The 24,575-nt window shown below is 40.9% G+C and overlaps 8 protein-coding genes across 9 annotated transcripts; 3 read left to right on the forward strand and 5 right to left on the reverse strand.

Moving 5' to 3' along the window:
• The first annotated feature begins 4,267 nt into the window (after positions 1-4,267).
• LOC133839847 (brachyurin) lies at positions 4,268-7,029 on the forward strand. The gene has a single exon (XM_062271463.1). It carries the CDS (start codon positions 4,434-4,436, stop codon positions 5,316-5,318), a length of 885 nt encoding a protein of 294 aa, XP_062127447.1. The 5' UTR covers positions 4,268-4,433; the 3' UTR covers positions 5,319-7,029.
• Positions 6,942-12,276, reverse strand: LOC133839856 (adenylate kinase isoenzyme 1). Of its 2 annotated transcripts, XM_062271473.1 has the most exons (5): positions 12,113-12,276; positions 8,156-8,239; positions 7,742-7,864; positions 7,306-7,683; positions 6,942-7,245 (listed from the first exon to the last, which is right to left on the reverse strand). In XM_062271473.1, the coding sequence occupies exons 1-5, from the start codon at positions 12,113-12,115 to the stop codon at positions 7,147-7,149; spliced, it is 687 nt and encodes a 228-aa protein (XP_062127457.1). In that variant the 5' UTR covers positions 12,116-12,276; the 3' UTR covers positions 6,942-7,146. The 2 variants fall into 2 exon arrangements, with proteins under 2 accessions (XP_062127457.1, XP_062127458.1); XM_062271474.1 differs by lacking the exon at positions 8,156-8,239.
• A 153-nt stretch (positions 12,277-12,429) lies between these two features.
• LOC133839838 (uncharacterized) lies at positions 12,430-14,896 on the reverse strand. Its single transcript, XM_062271455.1, is given in 8 exon segments — positions 12,430-12,803; positions 12,861-13,003; positions 13,110-13,183; positions 13,238-13,839; positions 13,841-14,280; positions 14,336-14,523; positions 14,583-14,698; positions 14,751-14,896. Coding segments are annotated over 5 exon segments (1,197 nt in total). The 5' UTR covers positions 14,807-14,896; the 3' UTR covers positions 12,430-12,803; positions 12,861-13,003; positions 13,110-13,183; positions 13,238-13,442.
• On the reverse strand, positions 12,494-13,132 carry LOC133840128 (adenylate kinase isoenzyme 5-like). Its single transcript, XM_062271789.1, has 3 exons — positions 13,076-13,132; positions 12,861-13,003; positions 12,494-12,803 (listed from the first exon to the last, which is right to left on the reverse strand). The coding sequence occupies exons 1-3, from the start codon at positions 13,130-13,132 to the stop codon at positions 12,494-12,496; spliced, it is 510 nt and encodes a 169-aa protein (XP_062127773.1).
• A 99-nt stretch (positions 14,897-14,995) lies between the features above and the next one.
• LOC133839832 (tRNA (guanine(37)-N1)-methyltransferase) lies at positions 14,996-16,570 on the forward strand. The gene has a single exon (XM_062271448.1). It carries the CDS (start codon positions 15,146-15,148, stop codon positions 16,541-16,543), a length of 1,398 nt encoding a protein of 465 aa, XP_062127432.1. The 5' UTR covers positions 14,996-15,145; the 3' UTR covers positions 16,544-16,570.
• Positions 16,571-16,596: 26 nt separating this feature from the next.
• LOC133839855 (uncharacterized) lies at positions 16,597-17,905 on the reverse strand. The gene has a single exon (XM_062271472.1). It carries the CDS (start codon positions 17,878-17,880, stop codon positions 17,131-17,133), a length of 750 nt encoding a protein of 249 aa, XP_062127456.1. The 5' UTR covers positions 17,881-17,905; the 3' UTR covers positions 16,597-17,130.
• On the forward strand, positions 16,624-17,125 carry LOC133839863 (uncharacterized). The gene is given in 3 exon segments (XM_062271482.1): positions 16,624-16,809; positions 16,867-16,971; positions 16,973-17,125. Coding segments are annotated over 3 exon segments (360 nt in total). The 3' UTR covers positions 17,042-17,125.
• A 164-nt stretch (positions 17,906-18,069) lies between the features above and the next one.
• Positions 18,070-24,395, reverse strand: LOC133839819 (muscle M-line assembly protein unc-89). The gene is made up of 3 exons (XM_062271425.1): positions 23,999-24,395; positions 21,106-23,259; positions 18,070-20,892 (listed from the first exon to the last, which is right to left on the reverse strand). Exons 1-3 carry the CDS (start codon positions 24,072-24,074, stop codon positions 18,812-18,814), a joined length of 4,311 nt encoding a protein of 1,436 aa, XP_062127409.1. The 5' UTR covers positions 24,075-24,395; the 3' UTR covers positions 18,070-18,811.
• Positions 24,396-24,575: the final 180 nt, after the last annotated feature.

Raw genomic sequence — 24,575 nt, forward strand, 5'->3', positions numbered from 1 at the left:
GGGATGACATTAATTCTGCTCTGTTGCGATATAAAAACAACAATTAGCAAAACATATATATGCAAAATGCAAAACATTTGTTGACAATCGTTGCAGTTTGAATACAGCTGCATGACAATTTGTGATTATGGCCATAAATATTAAAATCCAGTTCCGACAATATGCGATTCTGTTTTTTTGTTTTTTTTGTTTTCCATAAAGTTCAGTGACATGTTACAGACAAGCTTGCTGCTTAATTCTGTAAGTCCACAGTAGCACGAGGAAGTTTATTCAACTAATTATCCATACCTCGTATTTATTTAATTCGTAAACAAGACATCATATTTATATTTATTGGATTCTTTATGTGCAAATAAAACATTCTAAAAAAAGAGGGATCACAATATCGAATGTATGCGCACGTTTCTGTCGTGAATTTATGTTGTATAATTTAATTTGTTAAAGCGGATTTAAGTTTGGCTAATAGTGTTGTTTTTTGTCTTTTATATTGTCAGCTTTGTCGATTATTTTGACAGTTCTAATTTAAATGCAAATTTTAAATGGCATATTCACTGCGATTGATAATTAATTATATCGATCGTCTTTTGGCGACGCCAATTTGCCATCGACGCCACAAAATAGTCAAATAAATGAGAACAAAGCTTACACCACAAAAATTCCAATACAGAGTCATAAACGTTAGAATTTTTGTTTTACTAGCACACACACGTTTAATGCCCAATGCGGTTTTCCAACTTTATCTATTGACAACAGAACAGATATCAAGTTTTAAAAGTAGCCGGAGCTGCGCTTCATTTGATAACACTTTTAATGCTTGGGCATAATTTGAAAACTTGTTGACTTATAAATAACATAAGGACGAATTTGATTAAACGCAAATCAATTTGAATGATTCGCTTTAACGGCTTTCTTTCAACTCCAATTGATAGCACATCTGGCATATTGGCATGGGCAATTTAATTCGCAATTCGATTTTGGGAAATACCAGTTAAAAAAGACAATAACTGCAGCCGTCTGGCGCCAATCAATTCCAATTTCTTTGCCTCTTTTTTTGCCCTCGGGGGGCGAGCATCATTTTTGACTAATGATAAACGCGATCTCAGATTCAGTCTCGGATTTAGTCTGATGACCGACCGCAAGCAAACACAAATACGAAAGTCTAAAGGCGAGTGTGCACAACTCTGATATACCCTATAATTAGTTAATGACTCAATTTGTTCGAATTGATCTAAAATATAATAATTAAGTCAAGCTATTTGTAGTAATTAACATTTATAAAACTTAAATTTGACACATTTATATAAGGTGGTAATACCTGCTTAACAGTTATGATTACCGGGTATACAAATTGTGTTTGTTACACACACTGCCACAAAGCGTATCGTCATGGGAGTTTGTTATTGGCTATTGGCCCAGTATTTTAGTTTTTGGGAATTCCGAAACGCTATTGATTTCTTCCATAGCATCGCATCGGCTGATGCCTGTTTCTTAGCGGCTCTTTCTTCTTTCCTTTAATTTATGTTTTTTTTTGCTCACAAAATTAGAATTTGATTTAGCTTTGGGGTCTTGAGCATAAAATGAAACCGACCCAACCGGATCTACCATAGTTTGCCAAATCGCATTTAAACATTTTCGAAAGCATATACTGTCTCCAAACCGGGGAATTGCGGTTGCAAATTAGGGATAGGGGCAATGGTGAGGGTTGAGGGAGAGGGAGTAACCAAATTGCTGGCATATTGACTACTGGTTCTACGCGACAGCTTCTGCTTATCATTCACGTTCGTTATGGACGTTTTTTAATTAATTTGTTTGGCTTCAAATCAAATAAATTGCGTTCCGTTTTGCCTTGCGGGCTGACGTCAACATTTTGTTTTGTTTTTTGTCATTGTTGTTTTGTTTGTTGTTGTTGTTGTTGTTGTTGGGGGGCGGGACCAATAAAAAGGCAAATTGATTGCAACTCCGGGGGTTAATGCACTTTCATACCCTATGCCATAGGTAGAGCTTTTTATCAAATTTGATCCAATTTCTAGCCCCGGAATATCCAAATCTGACAAATTCCTCAAGGTCAGCTACTTTCTCGAGCAAGGTAAACAAGATTTTTGGCGCCAGTTTCAAGCCGCTGAACTTTGTTGACAAAATAAATAAGTAATAAAAAGAAATAAAAATCAGCAAAAACAGCAAAAACAAAATCAAAAACAAAAGCAGATACATTTCGTCGGGTGTTTCCCGAAAAGGTGATTTGCATATAATATTTACATAGTATTTAAATCGCATTTTGTTATAAATCTTTTTGGCTTCTGTCTGAGGAATTTTTGTACACAATTGCCATAATATCACAGCTGCCATTAGTTAAAGCATTTAATTTAAATTAGTTTAAATCGTTAAGATTTAAATGGAAATTTCGAAATTTTACGAGTATTTCAATCAACCCGATCGACCAGTTCTAATTCTCTCAAAAAACCAAAAAACCGAAAACCGAAAAATGAATAATGTGCGCAAATCAAGAGCTATAACGTTTTTATGATGTGCCGAAAACTAATTGGTGACTGAATTAGCTCGCCCAAAAAACTGATATAAAACGGGAAGCAATATTCTACATTCTAGATAGAATCGAACATTGTTTTTGTTTGTCGATTTCTATCGAATCTGATAATTAACGATCTCGCATCGTGAATTCATGAATTTTTTTTTTTAGATTTGAAAAGTCGTTGAAAATGTCAAGAGTACTTCGCATAAATAAAACGACCCATCATCGAGAATATATTTAAAATTTTCACACTTTATGCCCAATTGATTTTCAGCAATTTCTGGTATTTCAGCATATGAAATGTATTTTTTTCTTTTAACTACAGAGGTGTGAATCAATTCAAGGAGTTTCTAATATTCGCATTAACAAAAATTCGTTTGCCCTTTTCATTTGTTGTTACATTTTCGCATTGTTTTTTGTTTGTTTGTTTATTTAGGTTATTTAATTAATGCGACAGACGTCGCCGCTCCTCTCATTAACAACATTCCAAGTTGGCGCCAAATCAATTAACTTCCATTTCGATTTTATTTTATGTTTTTATTTTTTTTTTTTTTTTTTTTTTTACGCAGGCGAAAAACAAAATAAAAAAAACTGGAAAACCTACTGGAAGTATATATTATAAAGCCAGACATATAAACATTTATTGAGTCAGCTTTTGCGAAACATCAAAATAAAAAAATCTAGAACTTAATTTGCATATTATTATTTTTTTTTGTGCGTTTTTTGATGATAATAAAAATATTGATTCATCATTGGGTTCAAATGAATTTTGTATGAAAGTTTAGCCCCGAAATTAACAGCATTTCTCACTAAGACTATGACTGAGGCGTAAATTAATAATTTATAAATACAAATCCGAATGGCGCCAGAGAAAAAAAAAAGATTTGATACTCTATTGATAATTTTGAGCGGAGTCCCCGTTGTTTATATGTCACAAAAAAATGCGCAAAAGAAGACACTTTCAAAAAAGAAAAAGAAAAATAAAAACCAAAACAGAGACGAAATGCGAAAACAAATATGTTAAATCGTCATATTTTTATTTGAATATAAACAGAAAAAAAAAATGTGCGTTCAGAGAGTTGTTAACTTCAGCCGTATATACGTATGCATAATTAAAAACGTATTTGTCACAAAATTCTCCGGCTGGATGGCACCAACCGAGAACCAACCAACGTCCAACCAACCAACCAGTTCTTCCATTGTCTCGTCGAAAAATATGTGTATGTTTTTCTTGGAATTTGTGTAAACTTACGTCTAATTCCAATTACCCAAAGCCGCGCGAAAAAAAAAACAGAAACAGAAACAAACAGGAAAGCGCTGTTGAACTCTGGCCCAAGCGAATGAGCGAGCGATAAGAGTTGTTCTATATGCCCATATCAGATATGAAAAAAAAAAATAAAAAAATGTTTAAAACAAGATTTTACGACTTGTTTGCTGTCATAATAACAAGCTACCGCAGAAGACAGACAACATCGTCATCGTCTCTGTCGTCGTCAGAGTCGTTTCTCTCTCTCTCTCTCTCTCTCTCTGTCTCAATCCATGACGAAGAGCGACTAAGCTAACGGACAACGCGGCGTATGAGCGACGACGCAACGTTTTTGGGGTCTATGTCTGAGATCGCTGAGCACGCTGTGCGACTGAGACTCAGACTCAGACGGATAACCGGCAAAACATTGTTGTTGCTGTTGTTCTTGTTGTTGTCGCGATGAGGCGACGTATAAAATATCACGACATCGTCAGAATGGATTTAAATTGAAGCGAACGTTTGAAGCGTGCAGAAGCAAAGGCAAAAATCTCGCCGAAAGTCGAGAAGTGGAAATAACAAAAAGAAGATTTATAAAAACAATACTAAACAAGTGAAAGAACAATTACAAGTGAAAAGTGCAAGAACAAAAGAACATTCACAATGCAAACAAATACGAGTGCACAAAGTGTGAGCCTCGCTCTTGGGCTGCTCCTGTTGCTGATGCTCTGCCTGATCAGCTCCAGCACTGGCTACGCCATTGGCCAGTCCAAGTTTGGCAAAATCGAAAAGTTCCCCTACCAAGTGATGCTCATCGGCAAGCAGCTGTGGCGCAAACGCATTCTCTGCGGCGGCACACTCCTAGACAAGCGCTGGGTTCTCACCGCCGGACATTGCACCATGGGCGTCACTCACTACGATGTGTATTTGGGCACACGCAGCGTCGAGGACACCGAACAGTTGGGCGGTCTCGTCTTGCGCTCCAATAAATTCATTGTGCACGAACGTTTCAATCCCGAGACGGCGGCAAATGATATTGCGCTGGTTAAACTGCCGCACGATGTGCAGTTCACATCACGTATACGACCCGCCACACTGCCAAGCAACGCCCAGCGATTGGATCAGTTTACGGGCAAGAGTGTGGTGGCCAGTGGTTGGGGCGCCACCGTCGAGATGACCAGCTCCGATGCCATGCAATACACCGAACTCAAGGTGATCTCCAATGCGGAATGCGATGAGGAATACGATGTGGTCACAGCTGGTGTTCTCTGCGCCAAGGGATTGAAGGAGGAGACAGTCTGCACCGGTGATTCGGGTGGTCCACTTGTCCTCAAAGGCACCCAAATGTTGGTGGGCATCACGAGCTTTGGCCCAGCCGATGGTGAGGCGGGAGGCGGATGCGATCGCACCACAGTTCCCGGCGGATTCACGCGGGTCACTTACTATCTGGACTGGATCGAGAGCAAAATTGGTGGCCAGTCACACCTGCAGACACACAACAGTCAGCAACATCAACATCATAAGTATCGGGATGACAATCTCATTTAGATAATCTTTAAAGAGAGATGTTATGGCTTTGTGATCTGAAACTCTGACTGAATCGTTTAGCTTTATTTTTGATTTACTTATTTTTTGATATATCAAAATCAGATTTTGATCGTGTGATATTTGTGAATACTCGTCTCAGTTTAGCTAATTTCCAAATTGCAATCATCATGAATTTGTTTCTAGTTGATAACTATTTAAATATCTATTATTTATTCTAATTGTAAGACAACAAAAGCTGAAGCTTGTAAGAGCGAAAAGAAAGCAAGTTGAAATGAAAACAAGAAACAACAAACAACAAAAAAACCAAGAGTTGAAAGCACATTTCAAACAACAATAATAACAAACAAACAAATAACAAAAAACCAGCCCGAATCTTCGTTTTTATTTTAGTCATGCTGATTTTTAGCAATTGGAATTCCCCCGAGATCAACGATCAACTGATCAACTGATGATGATCACTGATCAGCAGCTAACCGAGATCATCATCAACAGATAAAAACTTTTACGTGCTCATCGAATTATTTTCACCAGCTTCGTTTCGTTTCGTTTCGTTTCGTATTATTTTTGCCCTTTACATAATCTCTCTATAAGGTTTTATGCTGGAAATAAGATGTCGAAAAGATTTCGAGTATTTTACATAAACGTTTTCATATTGACTTTACACTCGACTGGGCGCTTGAGCAGCTGAAGAAGCTCAAGAATCTCACACAGTCCACTCCAAGTGGTCATCACTTGAGATCTGATGACGCAGTTCCGTGATAAAATCTAGAGATGATTCCATTCGCTTTGAGTGAGGAGAAACAATAACAACAATGAAACTGGAGATTGTGCGATATGACTTTCAGTTTTGTTCTCCTCGATTCTGTTTGTCGTTGATATTGTTCTGTCATAAATTATGTCAGTTCAATTTTTATAGTGAAATCTGGACTTATTATCATTCTAGATGACGTACCCATCATCTGATTTATTAAGCCGATATCAATCACAATCTATTATTGTCCAATGATCCAGATACAGCTTGAGGATATCAAACACTTTAATACTCTTAAAGAATTATTCGCGTTTCTTAGATTCTCTCTTTAATTGGGGAGTATAATATTATATATAAATATATTATTATTATCACTTCCTGCAATTCAATTGCAACTCTGTTTTTGATTAACCATCTGCCCAACGACTTTTAGTTTCAATAAACTGGTTCTTTCCACTAATTTGGCTTTGTAGTTTTCCGTTTCCTAAATAGCACGTGGAGTCTAGTCAAGGTAATTGAATGTTTGGCTTTCTATTTGATCTGCCCTTGGCTTTTCCATTCAACTTTACAGGTAATATATTACTAAATAAACAGCTTTTCATTAGCAAACAAATCGTGATTTTACAGCCCATTGCATTTAGCTAAAGTGCAATTAAAGGCCATTAATTTCACATAATAAATTTATATAACAGTTGTTATTTGTTGTTTTTTTCACATTAGTTTTATTGTCGCATATGTGAATAACTTAGAATTTGAGAGATTGTTTCATACTAAATATATTAAGTTAAAGCACATGCAGGTGTAAAGCTAAAGCTCCAGACATTGTATAATCATGCCTTTTTGTATTCATTTAGATAACATTCGAATAAGTATTTAATAATATTAATTAATATGCTTATTTATTTGGTGTTAAGCTTTCATCTGTGAGAGTTTTGTGCGTTTTGAGATAGATACCAAAAAGTGCGTTCAAAATGACATTTTTGAATTTGTTTGGTGTTTGATTTGGATTGGATTGCATTAATATTGGGGACGAGGACATTATTTGGTTGTTTGTTCTATTGGCACTTTGGCAATTCACTAACAAGAGGCGACTGCCTTTTGACGCTTCTTAAGAACGCATTCGATGGCATCGACAACTTCAGTGAAGATGACGTCAACGTCACGTTCCGCATTGATCTGTAGAAAGATAATAGAATAGTTTAGTATTTGTTTAGTATGAATTTCAAGCTGTAATACCGTCAGAGTCTTGTCGACATATTGCTCAAGAATTGCGCTGGTGTTTTGCTTGAAGGTCTGCAAGCGGGAACGAATTGTGGCCTCATTATCATCGGCACGCTTCACCGCAGCGGCAGCAGCACGTGCCAGAATACGCTGGACCATCGTGTCCTCGGAGCACTCAAAGTACAGGGCCAGATCAGCGGGAGCGATTTGCTCCTCAAAGGCAATGCCCTGGTTCTTCTCGCGTGGATAGCCATCGATGAGGAAACCCTTCGAGTTGCCCTTGGCACGCGACACAGCTCCATTCAGCAGGGACAACACTTCCTGGTTGGACACCAGGCCACCGCTGGACATCACTGCCTGCAATTCACGTCCCTTGTCCGAGCCAGAGGCAACCTAGAAGAAAGATAACTGATCAGCAAATGTATTATCAAGATTCTATTTCAAACCTTACCTCTTCGCGCAGCAAATCGCCGCTGCTCAAATGCGTGAAACCATATTTCTCCACAATCTTGGCGCATTGAGTGCCCTTGCCACAGCCGGGACCACCCAGAATCCAGATGATTGGAACGTCAACCTGCAAAAAGAGAGTACAGCAAAAGCAGGCAAAGATTAGCAGGGGTCAAGTTTAACTCTTAATCAGGCACAACTATATGAAATTAGACAAGTTAGTTGGGTTTGTCTCTCTTTGTTTTTTTTTTGTTGACTGGTTTGACGCAAGCTTAGTTGAGTTAGAAGCAGGAGTATCAGTATCAGATATCAGGTTTCAGCAGCCGCCACATTTCATGCCATATATATACGAATACGAATACATCAATATAATCGTGGTATTCTCCAAAAAAGGACATCGCCAGTGGGGATTACTTACAACGGCTCGAGCCTTACGCAGCTGCTCCGCTTTGAGTTTCTCTTGGGCCTCCTTCTTCGCGGCCATTTGGTGACACATAAATAACTACACAATTGGTTGGGGATTTGGAATAGGCATAGAGGCAGAGGGTTTTGGTTTAGAACAGTTCTTGAAATTAACACAAAGCAATTTCATTTTGGGGCACATTTTATATAATTATTCTGAGAGTTCAAAACTTCTTTAAAAAACATTTAAATATTGAATAATTATATTTATTTTTCGTGCTGAAATCCTACCTTAATACAAATTAGAGTATTTTATAAGAAAACTAGTAAGAAAGCTACAGTCGAGTGTGCTCGACTGTGAGATACCCGCTACCCAGTTTTCATAAAGGCAAAATATTGCGGTATCATTTTCAAAATATACCGAATATACTGCAAAAATACTAAAAATATACCAAATGGTATATTTGGTATATCGATGTAGTACACCATTCAAAATATACCATAGACGGCACAGTGTACCAGATTGTCGGCCAATGCAACTCTGACCCTAGTAAGTAGGCGCTTTTGCCCATACAAAAGTATTTCTTTAATAACTTCCACAATTTTTATCTGATCGTAACCAAATTTTCAGGAATCATAACTACTATAGTAATTATTATATACACCAAAATTCGCAACTCTAGCTTTAAAATTAGGCTTGTTATTCGATTTTTTTGATTTGCGGGGCGGAAGTGGGCGTGGCAAAAATTTGAAACAAACTTGATCTGCGTGCAAACATAACAAATGCTGTCAAAAAAAAATTATAGCTCTATCTCTTATAGTCTCTGAAATCCAGTGTTTCATACGGACATGGCTATATCGTCTCGGCTGTTGACGCTGATCAAGAATATATATACTTTATAGGGTCGGAGATGACTCCTTCTGCCTGTTACATACATTTCCTGCCGGCACAAAGTTATAATACCCTTCTACCCTATGGGTAGCGGGTATAAATACAACTATAATATTTCATTCTTAAGATATCTATAAAAAGCGTTTTTAATCTTCGCCGTATTAATTTAATAATCTTCTTTATTTTTTGTGCTGAAATTCTATCCTTATACAAATTGGAGTAAGTTATAAGAAAAGTACAACTATGTATAATCTTTTATTCCTAAGATATCTTCTAAAACATATTTCGTTTTCAACGTATTAATTCAACAATCATATTTATAGAACTATAATATATCATTCGTAAGATTTTTTGAAAAGCGTTTTTAATCTTTGCCGTACTAATTCAACAATCATATTTATTTTTTGTGCTGAAATCTTACTCTAATACAAATTGGAGTTTGTTATAAGAAAAATAGAACTATAATCTTTCATTCCTAAAATATCTTTACAAGATTTTTTAATCTTCTACGTATTAATTCAAATTATTTCTTATTGCAAATTAAAGTATATTATAAGAAAAATACAACTATAATCTGTCATTCTTATGATCCTAGTACAAATTGAAGTATTTTATATAAAAAATATAACTATAATCTTTCATTCCCAAGATATCTTAAAAAGCGTTTTTAATCTTCAACGTATTAATGAAACCTTTTGCCTTCTCATGTGCAAAATCGAGGAAATAAATCATAAAACAGGCATAAAATTAATCTGCAAGGTGTTTTGATATACCAAAAATAACCATAGCATTATCTTCAACTTTCAGTGTCATTCGGGTGAACTATATAACAAAATAGAATATTTTTCCTAGGTAGTTATTATATTTGCTTGGCATCCAGCCAATAGCTAAAAACATTTTGTCTGCCGAACAACTTTAAAATACACAATTAGTGCAGCCTTCACAAAAAAAGTGTAGCTATATATATTCTATATACTATAGTTATATATATAGAAATGTGTGTGCGTGTGTTCATAAATTGTAAGTCGCCAACTGACATTGATCTTGAACGCAGTCAATTATTTGCTGAGCGAGTGTCGAGGGCAGGAAGGGCATATTCTCTGTTCTCTATTAGTTATTCAATTATTGATAGAATTTACAGAGTGTGAACCCCTCTGATGGATTCTTCATAGTGCTGTGTGTGTTTAGCACTTGCTGTGATTTCCAATTTATCGCGCAATTTTCACCGAAATTGTATAAACAAATGAAATGGAATTGGGTTTTATTATAGTGTAGGTGGTAGCTGATGGCGTGGAAGGTGCTATTCGCTCTGTTAATTTTACTATTTGTTATTGTATGTGTATATCTATCTATCGCCCATATATTATATAAAATACATGCCACTATATTTTCGACTGTTCCGCATTGTCGCACCTAACGAACCTAACAACCAAATAGCAAAAATTGAATGAATTTCGCTTTAGTTTTGATAATGTGCACGTTGTTGTTGTTTGTTTTTCGCATAAATATCGCCGCATAAATTCTTTTTGTTGTTGTTAAGCTCGCACGAGTTCTTTCGCCACAATCTGCCACAACATTTTCTATGAAAATTCTGATTTTCAATGCTACATCTTTTACGTAATAACAACAGATTGCTTTTTATACTCTAACAGCAGAGTATGCTAAGTATTTTTTATGAATGTGCGACACTTTATAAAAATAGTTTCTTTTTTACTGAATACCGATTTCTAACTAAACTCTCTCTATATTTATGAAACGATCCTTTAATATGTATCCTTATAACTAATATTTTCTATAAATTTCTTTTTATTTAAAAGTAGTATTCACCTTCAGTTTATCCCATACTCATTCATGGGTATTTAATATTCGGTGTGTCAAAGACACTTGTTAGTTTTCTATATATTTTTTTAATGAGTTTAGTGACCTACTATGAAAGTCATTTGCAAGGATGCGCGTCATTTTATTGTGGAACATTTGTTTTAGTTCCCAAAAGTACTTTCGTTTAAATTTTTAATAACACTTTCACACAGATAACACACACATACACACTTAATTACTAAACGGAACTAAATAGAAACTTTTTGTTATTATTGATTTTAAGTATTTTTGGTGAAAAATTCCATCCGTCGCGACTTTGTGTCGTCGCCGCTTGGCGTTTAAAGTTTAAACAAATTGAACTGATCGAAAAATAACTGCGACTGCTTTGGAGTCACCACATAAAATATATGTATGGATATAGTATATATATTTTTTTGTTATTAGTAATGATGACCGACTAGTTCGGGTAGCGCCAATAAACACATTTTCAACTGGCTCGTCGAGACTCGCTAATGAATCAAGCCCCGCCAGAAATTCCTGTGCCGGCAGCTTTAACCTGTCGTCCGTTGTTTCAATTTATTCAAATCGCTCTGTTGGACTTTGACGTCAAAATTTTGTCTTGTCTTGGCTTGGAATGTGAAATTTCGGCTTTTTATTGTTGGTTTATTGGCCATTTGAGTTGCTAATTTTTGGCGGTGTGCGGGAACGGAGAAATAAAAAACAGTTCCCCTCAGTTGTTGTGGGAATTTCACAGTGATCAGTTACCGGTTCCTCACTTTTTTTTTTACGTCTCCGAAATTTATAGCTAAACAGCTGATGGCGAGCTTAGCCGTGTTTACACACATACATACATACTTACTCGCACATATGTTCGTTAAAGGCGCAAAACAATGTTTACATACACACATTCTGATTCATATGTTCGTAAACAGTGTTTACATACTCACATTGTGATTCATATGTATGTAAACAGTGTTTGCCATACATATGTACATACATACATACTTATTCTTATTATGCTCCTAAGTAAACACACCGAGAAATGCACAAGGTCAGAAAATGCATTGAGGGCTTTTAGAGTGAAATGGTTGCTCTCAAGGTCACGTGAGCCGAGGAAATATGTATTACTTACTCTCTTCTAATCGCTAATATGCAATCAAAGTGAAAGCAATAGATTTGCTCAAACAAAAATAAACTAGTACGCGGGCACTCTCACACTTGTAACACACACACACACACACACACTCACGCAAACGCACTCACCATGATGATGTATATGAGGTATATACGCTGCTGCTGCGGACCTTTCGTTGAACAAATCGCGAACGGCTTGTCGTTTAAGTATCGCTACTTGAGCTACTTGTTAATTTTCGCACACTTTCTTGTTGCTGTTGTTGTTGGATTTAAAGATTTTTTTATGCGGCCGAGACGATTTTCCTCCCTTAGTGCAGCGTGTGTCGAGAGCGACTGAACGCCAAGCTTTCGACAAGAGGCTAACGGTTTCGGAAAGCTTATGCCATGCAGCTTTGTGTGAGCTTTTTTTTGGTTGCGTGCGTACGAAAATCGAAAACGAAAACAAATCTGTGCAATACAATTTTAAGATTTTTTGTGTTTACAACTTTAATTTTGATTAATTGCGCCATGTTAATGTGAGGAACGTGAAATTGCAATAGGATTGCCATAACTCTTAGCAATTGCGTCTATATTGGGCACTACATCATTGAAAATGTCGCTGGAATTGCGTTCCGCATCAATTTGCATTATTTTATCCGAATATTGAGCTAACACCGGCTCAGCATTTCTCATATAGGAACTAACTGTTGATGGGAGAGTGGTGCTATCTACCGATCTACGCGTCTCCGCTGTTTGCTGGCCAATTTCCAAAGCAATGATCAAATCGGGAACTCCGATGCTTTGCTCCAAAATTTTAGCATCACTCTGATTTTGCGGATAGCTGATGACAGATGATACAAAATTGCTTAAATCCTGATCATGTATCTCAAGAACCTACCCATCTATAACGAAACCTCTGAGAGAACCTCTATTGCTCATGATTTCGCTTTCTAGCAGGTGCACACATTCCGCGAGGGGAACTTCGTGACCCTCTTGACGCTGTGCAGCAAATTCAACACCCTTGACGGAGTTAGACCGAATCTGCAAAAACAGTAAGTTAACCTATAGTAAGTTAACATACATATATCCTCAATAGCTTGCCTCTCTCTCCACCAACTCGCTAGGAGACAGTAGTTTGTAGCCGTACTTATCCACAATATTTTGGGACATCGTGCTCTTTCCGCTACTTGGTCCGCCCATCACCCAAACAATCGGCACATTCTGTGATTCATGAGAAAGTCATAATAAATATTTCCACTCTATTTGCTAAATTACCATTGCAATCGATTTCAAGAAAAATGTATACAAATTTAAAATATTCTGAAACAAAATGATAAAAACATGACAATAAAAAAATTTAGAATGCCAACAGGCTTAACATTTTGTACGTCACTCGAATAATGATTGCGTATTTTATTGAGACGAAATATAAATTAGCAAACAATTATACACACAATTAATTGAGCTATCGCAAAAATCATCAGCTCATATAATATAGAAACGCCTGAATTTGTTTAGATTCGCTAACGGATATGACAAGCAACGGCGGGGCACCAGCAGTGGGTGAGGAAATTGAGAGAATTGAGTGCTGCTGGCGTTGGCACTTGATCATCTCATTATGGGTGGGAAATGGTTCATCTGTTGGCACTATAACGACGCCGAATGTGGGCGCCTTTGGCGCACTGCGCCTGAAACCCTCGTTGTGTAGATGCAAATCAAAGCTAATACTCAAATTGCGCAAATCGGAATAATCCTCGGTCACATCATAGTCATCTTGTTGGAGCTGCACTATATCGAATCTCTCAAATATTTCCTTGAATTTCGTATAGTTCGGTTCCGTTTTAAGATTGTCAATAAGGCTTTCAGTGTTTCTCGTTTTTTACTCTTTTAGTTGCTGCATCCTCTTTTGGCTCTGATTGCGCTCTTCGCTTACGTGTATCGAATTTAAAATCTTCCTTCAAGCTGTTGTCTTCTACACTCGGGTGAGTTTGGTTCACAATCTGAAGCTTTAGGTCTGTCATGCGCGATTGCGCAGTGACATAATAATGAGATGCTTTGATGTATTCAGGCGCTGGCTTATTGTTTATAGACTCCTCCAAGAGGGCCCAAATGCAATCCTCACTGCTTGGTGCTGCAGTTGAAGTAGTTGGGGCATCTTGGCAAGCTGTTTGATGCCTAACCACAATGTATCCAGCACGTGACAGGGCCGAGTACACTAAATAATTATTGTACTTCTCGCTGGATTCCTCGCCCAGCAGTAATAAATAGGCCTGTTCCACAGAGACAATCATTTGGCAATATTCCAATTGCAGACGGTTCTAAGAAATCGACATTTTAGTGCATTCTGTATTATACATAATTTTAAAAGTATACCAATTCTAGGAGAAATAGTGCCTCGTAATATTCCAAATAGAGTTTGCCTTGCCTGTTGAAGCCAAAGCTCTCAAATTTGCCATCTTTGCGCAGCACTTCAGCAGCCTGTTGATCCTTGTGCCACACGCCAATGGCACGTCCCGTGTGTCGCTCGATGCGTCGCGTTGACAATACGCTGCGTAAATTTGCTGCAATATAAAATTAAATTTATTAACATACAAGGTAATTGAGCAACGAACAATTTTACCATATGCATGTTGAAGCTCCTCCTGTTCGGCTGCGCTGCCTTCCACGTTGGTTCGTTTTAGACCAATTCGCGGGGATTCAACTTCTGCATGGCGGTGCGCAATGAGTTCTGCGGCACTATAATTATTATTATTGTTACAACAAAGCTTTAATTTTATTCATTACGAACCTTAAATATGAGTTTTTTGTTTGTATTTCAATCACACTTGCTGGCGCGCCGCTCATTTTACCACTAACAGCTGTTAACTGTGGCCTTGCCAGAAATTTCACCAATGCTTACAGTGTGACCACTTGTGATATTGACTCTATGTTCACGCCAAATGGAATTTTTCAAATATATTTTACGGTCACACTCTTAAAACAGCAAGTTCTTCGATAATTTACTTTTTGGTTGCAATTAACACTAAGGTAAACAATTTAAAAGATATTTGTGCATTTTTAAATTACTGAGAGTTCGTTGCCAATACCCAGTTAGTTATTGGACTGATTCTTGTAATTAAAGTATCCACGAAATACTCTTAAATAAAACTTCAAAAAGAGTAACGTGTTTGTGCACGTTTTTTGATGTTTGCACTGATCGTCGAGTGGCGCCTTCCCAAAATCCCATATTTGTTGAGAGTAAGCAAGCGCTTCCGACACTACTACAGAAACATGGACTGCCTGGAGTTGCAGCCACCCGCGACTGTGCGTGGCATGACTGAACTGCACCGCGCAGAGTTCCAAAAACGCATACAAATCCCCCGACTCCAAGTGCCTGAGTCTCAGGTGCAACGTGTAATTCCGCTTGTCAAGAAATTGCTGCTCAAAATGGAGCACCTACAACCAGTGCGCTCGGTGGAAAGTGGACGTGAAATACTACTGCATCCATTGCCCGTGAAAAACTGGCAATCGTTGCCCACAGAAGCGCTAGCTGAGCAACAGGTGACCGAAGACAACTTTTGCCATGCGGAGCTCGAGTTGAACTACGAAAATTGGAGCGCTAATGAGATATTAAAGAGCGTGCTTCCCGCCAACGAAGAAGGTCTCTCCTCCTTCTCGCGCATTGGACATATCGTGCATCTGAATCTGCGGGATCATCTGTTACCGTATAAACAGCTAATTGGCGAGGTGCTGCGGGACAAACTACCCAATTGTCGCACGGTGGTCAACAAGGCGTCTACCATTGACAACACCTATCGCAATTTTCAGCTGGAACTAATATGCGGCGAGGCAGACTACCAAGTGGAAACCAAAGAGAATGGCATTCCATTTGAGTTTGATTTCTCAAAGGTGTATTGGAATCCACGACTGTCCACGGAGCATGAACGCATTGTTAAGCTGCTGCAGCCTGGGGACGTGCTCTACGATGTGTTCGCTGGTGTTGGTCCGTTCAGTGTGCCAGCAGCAAAGAAGCGTTGCCATGTGCTGGCCAACGATTTGAATCCCGTCAGCTTCGAGTGGCTGCAGCACAATGCCAAGCGTAACAAGTGCCTGCCTCAGATACGCATGTATAACAAAGATGGACGAGAGTTTATTCTCCAAGAGTTGCGCGAAGATTTGCTGCAACGCTGGCGTGCAGCAGCAACAAAACCTACTGCTTATAGCATACACATTACAATGAATCTACCAGCGATGGCTGTGGAATTTTTGGATGCATTTAGAGGCCTCTATACAGCGGAAGAACTCGCCAAACTGCCCGAGGACTTGAACTATCCGCAAGTGCATGTTTATTCCTTCGCCAAGGGTGAGGACACCAAGACGTTGGTGCGGCAACTGGTGGAAAGTAATCTGGGTTCTGTCTTGGAGAGCGAACTGCAGGGTATTAGTTTTGTGCGTAATGTGGCGCCCAACAAAGACATGTATAGAGTATCCTTCAAGTTGACACGACAGCTATTGACAACTCCAAAACAGGCGTTGCGCAAGCGAGCTGCGGAGGAGCAGGACGACATCTCGGAAGCAGTTACAAAAGTGAAATGTGTTTGATGATGTTGACAATAAAAAAGTATGTTGTTACAGAAATCTACAAAAATCGTGTATTTTCTTTATAATTACAGTTGCACAAGATGGGTCGCAATAAGGCAAATGCCAAGAAGGCTGGGGGATCGGGAGCCGGCAAAGCAGCTGGTGCTGGAGCAGGCGCAACAAAGCCGGCAATAAATAAATCGAAGAAAGCCAAGAACCTGTTTAAGGTCAACAATGCCAAGAGCAACAAAAAGAAACCAAAGGAAGTGCAGGGCAAGTTGAAGCAGGTGAGCCCAAGCCCTATTCCTGATTACAACAAACCTACTATAATTTCCGTATTTCAGATCAAAGAGACTGTCAAGTCCAAGCAGGAGAAGGTAGATGCCACGCTTAAGGAACTGCACAAGGATATGGTCGTGAAGAAGCCAAAGCCTTCAGTGCCGTCGATTAAAAAACAGCAGAAAGCCACCGGCTAATACCACAAAAGTCTCGGATTCGCTGGGCAAGCTCAAGTTCTGAGCCTAGATTAGTTCTTGTCTTATAGAAAACTGTTAATTCTGCTAGTTCAAATGATTATTCAAATATATTTTAGATATATTGACAGCTGATTAAAGTATCAATCCAGGTGGCATAACAGCACCAGGAGCCACCGTAGGAGTGAGGGATGGTGTGCCTGGAGCAGCTGTTGTGGTGCCATTAATTGTATTCCAGCCGAAAAGATTACGAATCAATGTATCCAAATGGATTTGATCGATGCCCGCTGCCTGTAACTCGTTGACCACAGTTTGGGTTGAGGGCATAGCGAGCCAACGTTCGTAGACCACTTGAAGAGCCTGCAGACGACTCCAGAACTCGGCAAAAATGCCCGGCAGCTGTAACTTGGCTTGGATGTGTGCCTGTATGGCATACTGTGGGAAGTACATCTCAAGTTCGCTAAGGAATCCTGCCCAGCCGGAGACAGTGCCCGACCAGTAGGGATAACGATTCACCAGAGTCACACACATTTCCATGTCCTCCAATTCAAACTTGCCTCGCGATAGAGCTAGTTGTTGGTTCACCCACTGCAGAAACATTACAATTTCTGGCTGGGACCGTAGACGCCAGCGTGCTGTGAATCCTTCATTGCTGTTGAGAATGCGCACAAAGGCCTGGAACTGTGCGTCGTTGATCAGGTAACGCACAAGCAGTTGATTCATCGGTTTAAACTGTATCAGACTGTAGATCTCCATCAGTTCCTGTGCTAGATCTGTGGTGGGTACGAAGGGTGCCGCAAAATGACCGCCATTGGGCATGACGACGCCGGCACTAAGCCCAATGACCAAGCAGAGCGACAAGATTCCAACGGTAGTAGCCCTCATGACTGCATGATCTTTGTGTAATGATCTGCATGGCTTTTTATACCACTTTCCCCGATGATTCTTTGAATTCTTGGCTATCAGATAAGAAGAAACGAAATTTGTCGCAGAGTCGTAAACATTTAGCCTGATAACACGAGACCAGATCCCATTCGATCTGTTTATAGTGGGATTCTTAATCTTTCACCGGAACTATCTGACGTATGAGTAATTTTTGTTTTTGTGTGCTTTATTCTCCAAAGTAAATGAGCAACAATCCAGAAGACCGACGAATAAACCTCAAACGAACACAATACGATATACATATGTAGTAGATAAGTATAACATTAAATTCTAGACACAAACACACAACGAAAGCGACCTTAAATAAGACGTAGAAATATATATATAGATAACCGATATCCAAAGCAAATAAGCATATGATTATTAAGTTTAAATTACAGAAATAGGGATTTACTTTAAGCTTGATTACAACGGAAAAAAGCAATCGGACAAATAAATAAAATATATATGTTATTGAAAATTGAAAGAAAAAAAGAATATTCAGCTTGAATACATAAATAAATTAAAGAATAAACCTCTATTATCAGTCTAATATAAACAGATTTGGTTCTATATTCGGAAAAGCTAAAATTATAATTGGGAAAATCTCTTTTATAGGACAATGAAAATTGTAGTTTTTGGATATCAACAAATCTTAACCGGACTTAGAAAAAATTAGCAAATAGTTATAATGCATATCTGTTGGATCGGTTAACTATTCATTTTGTTGAGGACCGTAAACGTAGGGTTATTCATAGAAAAAGTTCGTCGTAGAGCAGAACTTGTAGAACTTAAGCTTAAAATACGTACAAGAGTTGTATACAAGTCGTTAAATTGATTGATAAGAACTAACTTAACTGATAAACGCATTGCGAACTCAGGATCGGATCTCTTAGGTGCCTTCGTCGTTGCCCTTGCGACGCAGCCAGCTCGGTATGTAACCCCGCAGAGCCTCGCCCAACTGTCGATATATCATTAGGGCGAGAATCGGCAGTACAAGGCGTGCGTCCTTGAAGAGATACACATAGCAGGCGACCAGGAAGAGCACCAAATCCGTTGAGTAGCTGAGCGCAGAGCGCACCTTCTCATGGGCTTGCTCTTCAGATCGCGACTGCATCAGCGCCAATGTGGCCGCCTTCTCCACGAGCTCACGATCCACAGCGGAGAGAAGCAGTGCTGTCTGCGAAGCTCGATCCATGGGTACGATGCTGTTGCCCACTGTGGACAGTGGTGGTGGTCTGCTAAGTGAGGCATCGCGGGATCGTGTGCTTGAGGGCACACGTCGTTTAATTACCCGTTTGACCTTTACCAGGCGGGTGCGCCCTCGTGCATCGGGACGCGCTTCAACAATTTCGCTCATTACATTTTCGTTTACGGCATCCGCATCATCAGCGTGCTTTTTCTTTAACTTGGGCGGCGGCACCACCAACACCGTGGGGTATTCTGGCTCCTCTAGTTGTGCTTGATCGCTCGCAGGCGTCTCAGGCGTTTTGCTTACGTTGTGCATCGCATGTCTGCTGGCCATATCACGCACATGGACAAGCTGTTCTCGTTCCGTTATAGATAGACGACGCTCCCGGCCGGCAGTCGGCGGTGCCAGCAACATATCATCGTGATCGGGACTTTGGGCACGTCGTTGTTGATGCTCCTCGGCGGCACCAGCATCATCGTCCTCATCATCACCAGCTCGGGCAGCAGCACGTTTCAGTTCATCACGGTCAAGGTAGAGGGGCGTATGATATTTGTGGGTGCTGCTCACCTGACGTACCAGATCGCTGTAGTGATCAACGGCAGCATGTGCCTCCTCCTGCATCAGACGTTGCTCTTCCTGGCGTCGCAATTCTTCCTCTTCTTTGGCTTTGCGTTTTATCTCGAGGTCTGCAGCAATTGCTGCCGCATTTGTTTTCTCCAGCGGATTGGATATCTCCTCATTGGCCTCGGTATTCTTCTCGGTAGCAGTGCGTTTATCCCTATTAAAGAACGACTTGATGCCCTTCGCCAGATCAAGTTTCAGATTACTGGCATTTGGCGCAGGAGCAAAGCTGGGTGGGATGTTAGTGTTGCAGTTCCCATTTCCATCTGGTGTGGGACTATTGGGCTGACTAGCAGACTGTTCCATGTGCTCATTAGAGGAGCGCTTCAATATAGGCTTTGGTACAAAGTCAGGACTTGGCAACGGCATTGGACGGGTGAGCACAACGGCTGCTTGTTCAGGGGTCGGAGCTCGGTAAGGCGTGAAGGTTCCGGCACCCATGTTACGTGGATGATAGGTCTCCAAGTCTCGGGGACTGGGCGAACGTGTGCGCGCCAACAACTCCCTCTTAAATTGTTCAATTGAGTCCTGCTCTGACGACGCTGTGCTCTCAGTGTAATCGGAGCCCAGATCGTAGCCCTGTCGCTGTTCCTCGTCCATGTCCTCCATTTCCTCACTGTCTTCGGCTGTGCTCTCCGTTCGATCCTCATCCTCCTCCAGTTCTTGTTCTTGCTCCTCCTCGCGGCTGTCTTTTTGCTGCTCGGATAACAGGAATGCCGTTGTGGCTCGTGTGAGGTTCTTTGTGTTACCTACATTAATGTCCTCTCGCGAGTCCCATTTACGTCCCATTGGCACCATGTCCGCCGATTGACGACGCAGTTCGCTTCGCCGCTCAAAGGATGCACGCTCCGCTTCAGTCATGGAACCCAAGCGCTTACGGAACGTCGCTGTCGGCGCTGGAGCGCTAACTTGTGGTGTTACCTTCTCACGTGTTGGTGCCGTTGTCTTGCCCTTGGTTTTGGATGCCTGTTCCAGTTCAACAGCCTCATAGAATCGTGCCATGGCACGTTCGTAGAGCAGCTCCGTAGAGCTCACAGAACGACGCAGCGGGAAGGTAGTGTGCAAGTTGGTAAACTCCAAGAAAGCCAAATCGGGAGCCGATATCGAAATCGGTGGCGGTTGTATAGCGTCCTCTAATTCCAGCTCGAAGGAATCTTGCTCTTGAATTGGCAAAAAGAGAATTGCAAACGTATTAGACGAGTTGGTATGAGGGGAATTAAGTGGAATGCCCAAGGAATTTAAAAGAATTGCTACCAGGGGTATTTAAAAAGCTTAGTTCGGGAAATTCAATCAAAGCAGTTTCATCACTCTTCTATGAGTGGAATTTAGTAGATTTTATAACAAGTGAGATTAATAGAACTCCTATTACTTACTGTCTTTGTCCTTGACCTTGCTGTTCTTGTCGAAGACCACCAACATAAACTCGTTGCTGGTGTGGACCTCGTCGTGTTTATCTGCTGGTTTTTGTGGTCGCATCTTCGTCACTGGTGGCGTTGGCTCCGATGTGGGAGTTTCCGGCACCAGGGGCTCGGGAGCGGGCGATTGAACTGGTGGAGCACTAATCTCAATTGTCGGCAATTTTTCGCTCACTTTGGCAGTGGTGGCAATAGCAATGGCCAGCGCCGGCACATGTTTGGCCGGACTTAGCGCGTGGCCCGAGAAACGTCTGACATTTTGATTAACGCCCAACGTGACGGGTTCAGCACTACGCTGCAGGGCAGGCGTAGATTTAATGGGTTCCGGTGGCGTAGGACTTTTTCGCAGAGGCGTAGGTTGACGTGGTGAAAGCTCTGGTTTAGATTGAGGTGGCTGTGGCAATGGCGGTGGCTTGGTTGCCGCTGGACGTCCTGGGGATTTATCCTTTTGGACTGCGGGTTTCGGGTTGAACAATTTTAGCGGTGACGTTGCTGTTGGGGACCTTAATGGCTTAGGCTGTATCTGTTCCGGCTCCACTTTATCCACCAAAGCTGTTGTGGTAATTAGCGTTAAATTGAGTTTAGGATTGGAGCCAGGTCGGCTGCCATGAGCTGCAGTTGAGTCTGCGCTGCTTAATGAGGGACTCTTGCGCACAGTCATCTTAAGCGCCTGATCTGAAGTACCGTAGGACATCTCGTGACGCAGTTGCTCACTATCGATCAACTGTGGAGTCGGTTTTCGTGATCCCCTTGGAGATTGCTTGGGCGACGCAGACATGCTGGTCGCAGCATCCGCATGTGGACGCGGTGGCGACAACGTCTTACGTCGTGGAGGCACCGGTTTTCCTTTGTCCTTGTCTTTATCTCTGTCCTTTTCATCGCCGGCAATTCGTGTAGCCGATTTGGGTTTGGTGATACCACGCTTGGGATCCGGTATGAAGAGCAGCTCCGACTCCTGCGAGGGCTCACTGAGTCCATAAGGATTTTCCGCCTTAACACGGAACTTGTACTCAGATCCCTCGATCAGATCGTGGAGTGTGGTGCTTAGAGCACGCGTCGTCGCCGCCTTCAACCACACGTTCCATCCAATGCGAAAATACTCGACAATGTAGTTGCCAATCTTGCAGCCACCATCATCCAAGGGTGCCGTCCACGACAGCGTCGCCGACTTGCCAAAGGACATGTTAAGCTTTGGAGTACCAGGCGCATTCGGTCGTGCAGTCACCGTGACCAAAAAGGAGGCAATATCCTCGCCCAGCTTGTTCCAGGCACGCACCATGTACTCACCACGATCTGCCCGCTGTACATTGTCGATCTTTAGCAGTGAGTTCTTTTCCGTGTTGGACACCTCAAAGCGATCGCCAGGCACAATAACTTCACCCTCATGCAGCCAAGTAATGGCTGGTGGTGGCTGACCAGCTACGCCCACCTTGAGACGCACCACTTCCTCAGCCTCGACAATGAGGCCATCCTCGTAGGTGCGTGGCAGACGGATCTTGGGTGGCGCCTGCACCAGAAGACGACTCTTGGTGACCACATGGCCAGCTCGATTGGTGGCCGAGCATTTGATCTCGCCTTCATCGGTTAGCGCCACCTGGTGTATGATGAGAACGCTGGCATCATGTTCATTGACAATTTTAGTGCGGCGACTGCTGAAAATCTCGTAGCCATCCTTGAACCAGTTGATCTCCGGCGGTGGTTCACCGAGAACGCGCACACGGAACTCAATGCGTTCATCCTCTACGGCATTCATATCCACCAGCTCCTCAACGAAACGCGGTACACTAATCGCATTCCTTTGCAGAGTGACAGTCAATGGATCGGACAATTCACTGGCATCGGAGCGTCCAACAATGTTCTCGGCAAAGCAACGAAATTCGTATCGCCAGCCCGGCTCCAATCCGCTAATTTGGATCTCACAGCGATCGATTGGAGTGGGCGTGGCACGCACCCAATGTGGCGAACCGACGCGACGCTGTTCAACCGTATAGCCAGTGATGGGAGAGCCACCGTCCAGCAGCGGGCGATCCCAACGCAAGTTGACAACATCGGGCTGCTGCTCTGAGAGCGCCAGTGGCGTCAGTATCGGACGACCCGGTGGCGAGGGTCGTTCTGAAAAAAGCATCATGAAATCAGAAATCACAGGTATGTAAATAATGCACTCAATCACTCAGAAGCAAACGAAAACTCTCGCGCTCTTTGAAAACATTACTTTGCTGTCTTGAGAATTTCAGGCCAAAGATTGAACATAGAAAAACAATGTACAACATGACAGAATGGTAAGCGCAAAAATGCTCAACTATGAGATACCGATTTGCTCAGAACGAAGTACATATAAATGAGTGTATCAACAGTGTTTAAAATTATTTTGTTTATTTTTTATACGCTTACAAGAGAAGGAGGAATGAGTGTAGATTGATTCTAAAACAATAGTTCAAAGGAACTTATGAGTATTGTCGGCAAATTTAGAGACATCTTTAAGATTACGGAGTTTGTGCGGAAGGCGGACAAGTGACGGAAATGAGACATACCCTATTGGCTCGAAGAAGAAAATTTATACATTATTGTATTCTTTTGTCTGTAAAACACATTCTGGCTTAACACAAACTTATACTACCCGCCCATCCATTAGGAACGCGGGTATAAAAAGACCAAACGGACCAAACGGCAACCACTTGAGTGTGCGAGTGGCTAAAAATAACCAAATTTCTAGCGCTCCCACCAACTAAGCGTATGTGGACTATGTGCGCTCTCACAGCCAATTAGAGATATTTTCTATGTGGAATCTCGGGAATACGAATATTTTAACAATTTCACAGTTTATTTTTCTTTTGCATTTCGAAAAACTTGCCTGCCGATTTCCAATGCACATTCTTTTTGGGCCGTCCAGTTTGTACTGTCTGCAGTTTACCCGGTTGATTGCCCATATCCGTATACTAAATATTTAACCTATTTGCAATTATCTGTGCATATATAGAAGTTTCTATATATAGGCAGCCGCCTTCAACTTTACGCACTCAATACTTCGCGTATTCGCGTCGATACAATTCGTTTTCAATACTTTTTCGAATGCGTTTTCTTTGTTTTTTTTAATTAACTTTCAGTTTAACAATGTATTTTTCGTAGTCTGCAGTTTTGATTTGCAATCGTTGCAGCCATTTTTACGGAGCGTTAAATAATCCGTTCGTCAGTATTAGCCAAGACATTCCACACAAAATAAGCTTTGGGCGCTAAGAAATGTCAACGGCAACTAACTCGCGGGGTTGCCAGTCATGCAAAGTATTGAACCAGCTGCGCATCTATCGAAACATTTCGATAATAATAATAAAATCGATTCCGAATGATATGCCTATTTTATCCATACGCAGATTGCTAATATCAAAATTATTATTTTCCATTTCAATTTTGCAAAATTATATTTAAATTCT

Source organism: Drosophila sulfurigaster, chromosome 3, assembly GCF_023558435.1.
Source record: "Drosophila sulfurigaster albostrigata strain 15112-1811.04 chromosome 3, ASM2355843v2, whole genome shotgun sequence".
Taxonomy (NCBI): Eukaryota; Metazoa; Arthropoda; class Insecta; order Diptera; family Drosophilidae; genus Drosophila; species Drosophila sulfurigaster.

Bases quoted from the DNA above. Each gene is read 5' to 3' on its own strand.
- LOC133839855 (XM_062271472.1), bottom strand. From the start codon at position 17,880: ATGAGGGCTACTACCGTTGGAATCTTGTCGCTCTGCTTGGTCATTGGG.
- LOC133839856 (XM_062271473.1), bottom strand. The intron at 7,865-8,155 runs GTAAGTAATCCC...CTCTTTTTGCAG, and splicing joins TGCGTAAGGCTCGAGCCGTT to GTTGACGTTCCAATCATCTG. The intron at 7,684-7,741 runs GTAAGGTTTGAA...TCTTTCTTCTAG, and splicing joins GCGATTTGCTGCGCGAAGAG to GTTGCCTCTGGCTCGGACAA.
- LOC133839847 (XM_062271463.1), top strand. From the start codon at position 4,434: ATGCAAACAAATACGAGTGCACAAAGTGTGAGCCTCGCTCTTGGGCTG.
- LOC133839819 (XM_062271425.1), bottom strand. From the start codon at position 24,074: ATGGGCAATCAACCGGGTAAACTGCAGACAGTACAAACTGGACGGCCC. The intron at 23,260-23,998 runs GCAAGTTTTTCG...TGCTTTTTTCAG, and splicing joins TGTGCATTGGAAATCGGCAG to AACGACCCTCGCCACCGGGT. The intron at 20,893-21,105 runs GTAAGTAATAGG...TGCCAATTCAAG, and splicing joins CAAGGTCAAGGACAAAGACA to AGCAAGATTCCTTCGAGCTG.
- LOC133840128 (XM_062271789.1), bottom strand. From the start codon at position 13,132: ATGTCCCAAAATATTGTGGATAAGTACGGCTACAAACTACTGTCTCCT. The intron at 13,004-13,075 runs GTGGAGAGAGAG...CTGTTTTTGCAG, and splicing joins TACTGTCTCCTAGCGAGTTG to ATTCGGTCTAACTCCGTCAA. The intron at 12,804-12,860 runs GTAGGTTCTTGA...ATCTGTCATCAG, and splicing joins AGAGGTTTCGTTATAGATGG to CTATCCGCAAAATCAGAGTG.
- LOC133839832 (XM_062271448.1), top strand. From the start codon at position 15,146: ATGTTTGCACTGATCGTCGAGTGGCGCCTTCCCAAAATCCCATATTTG.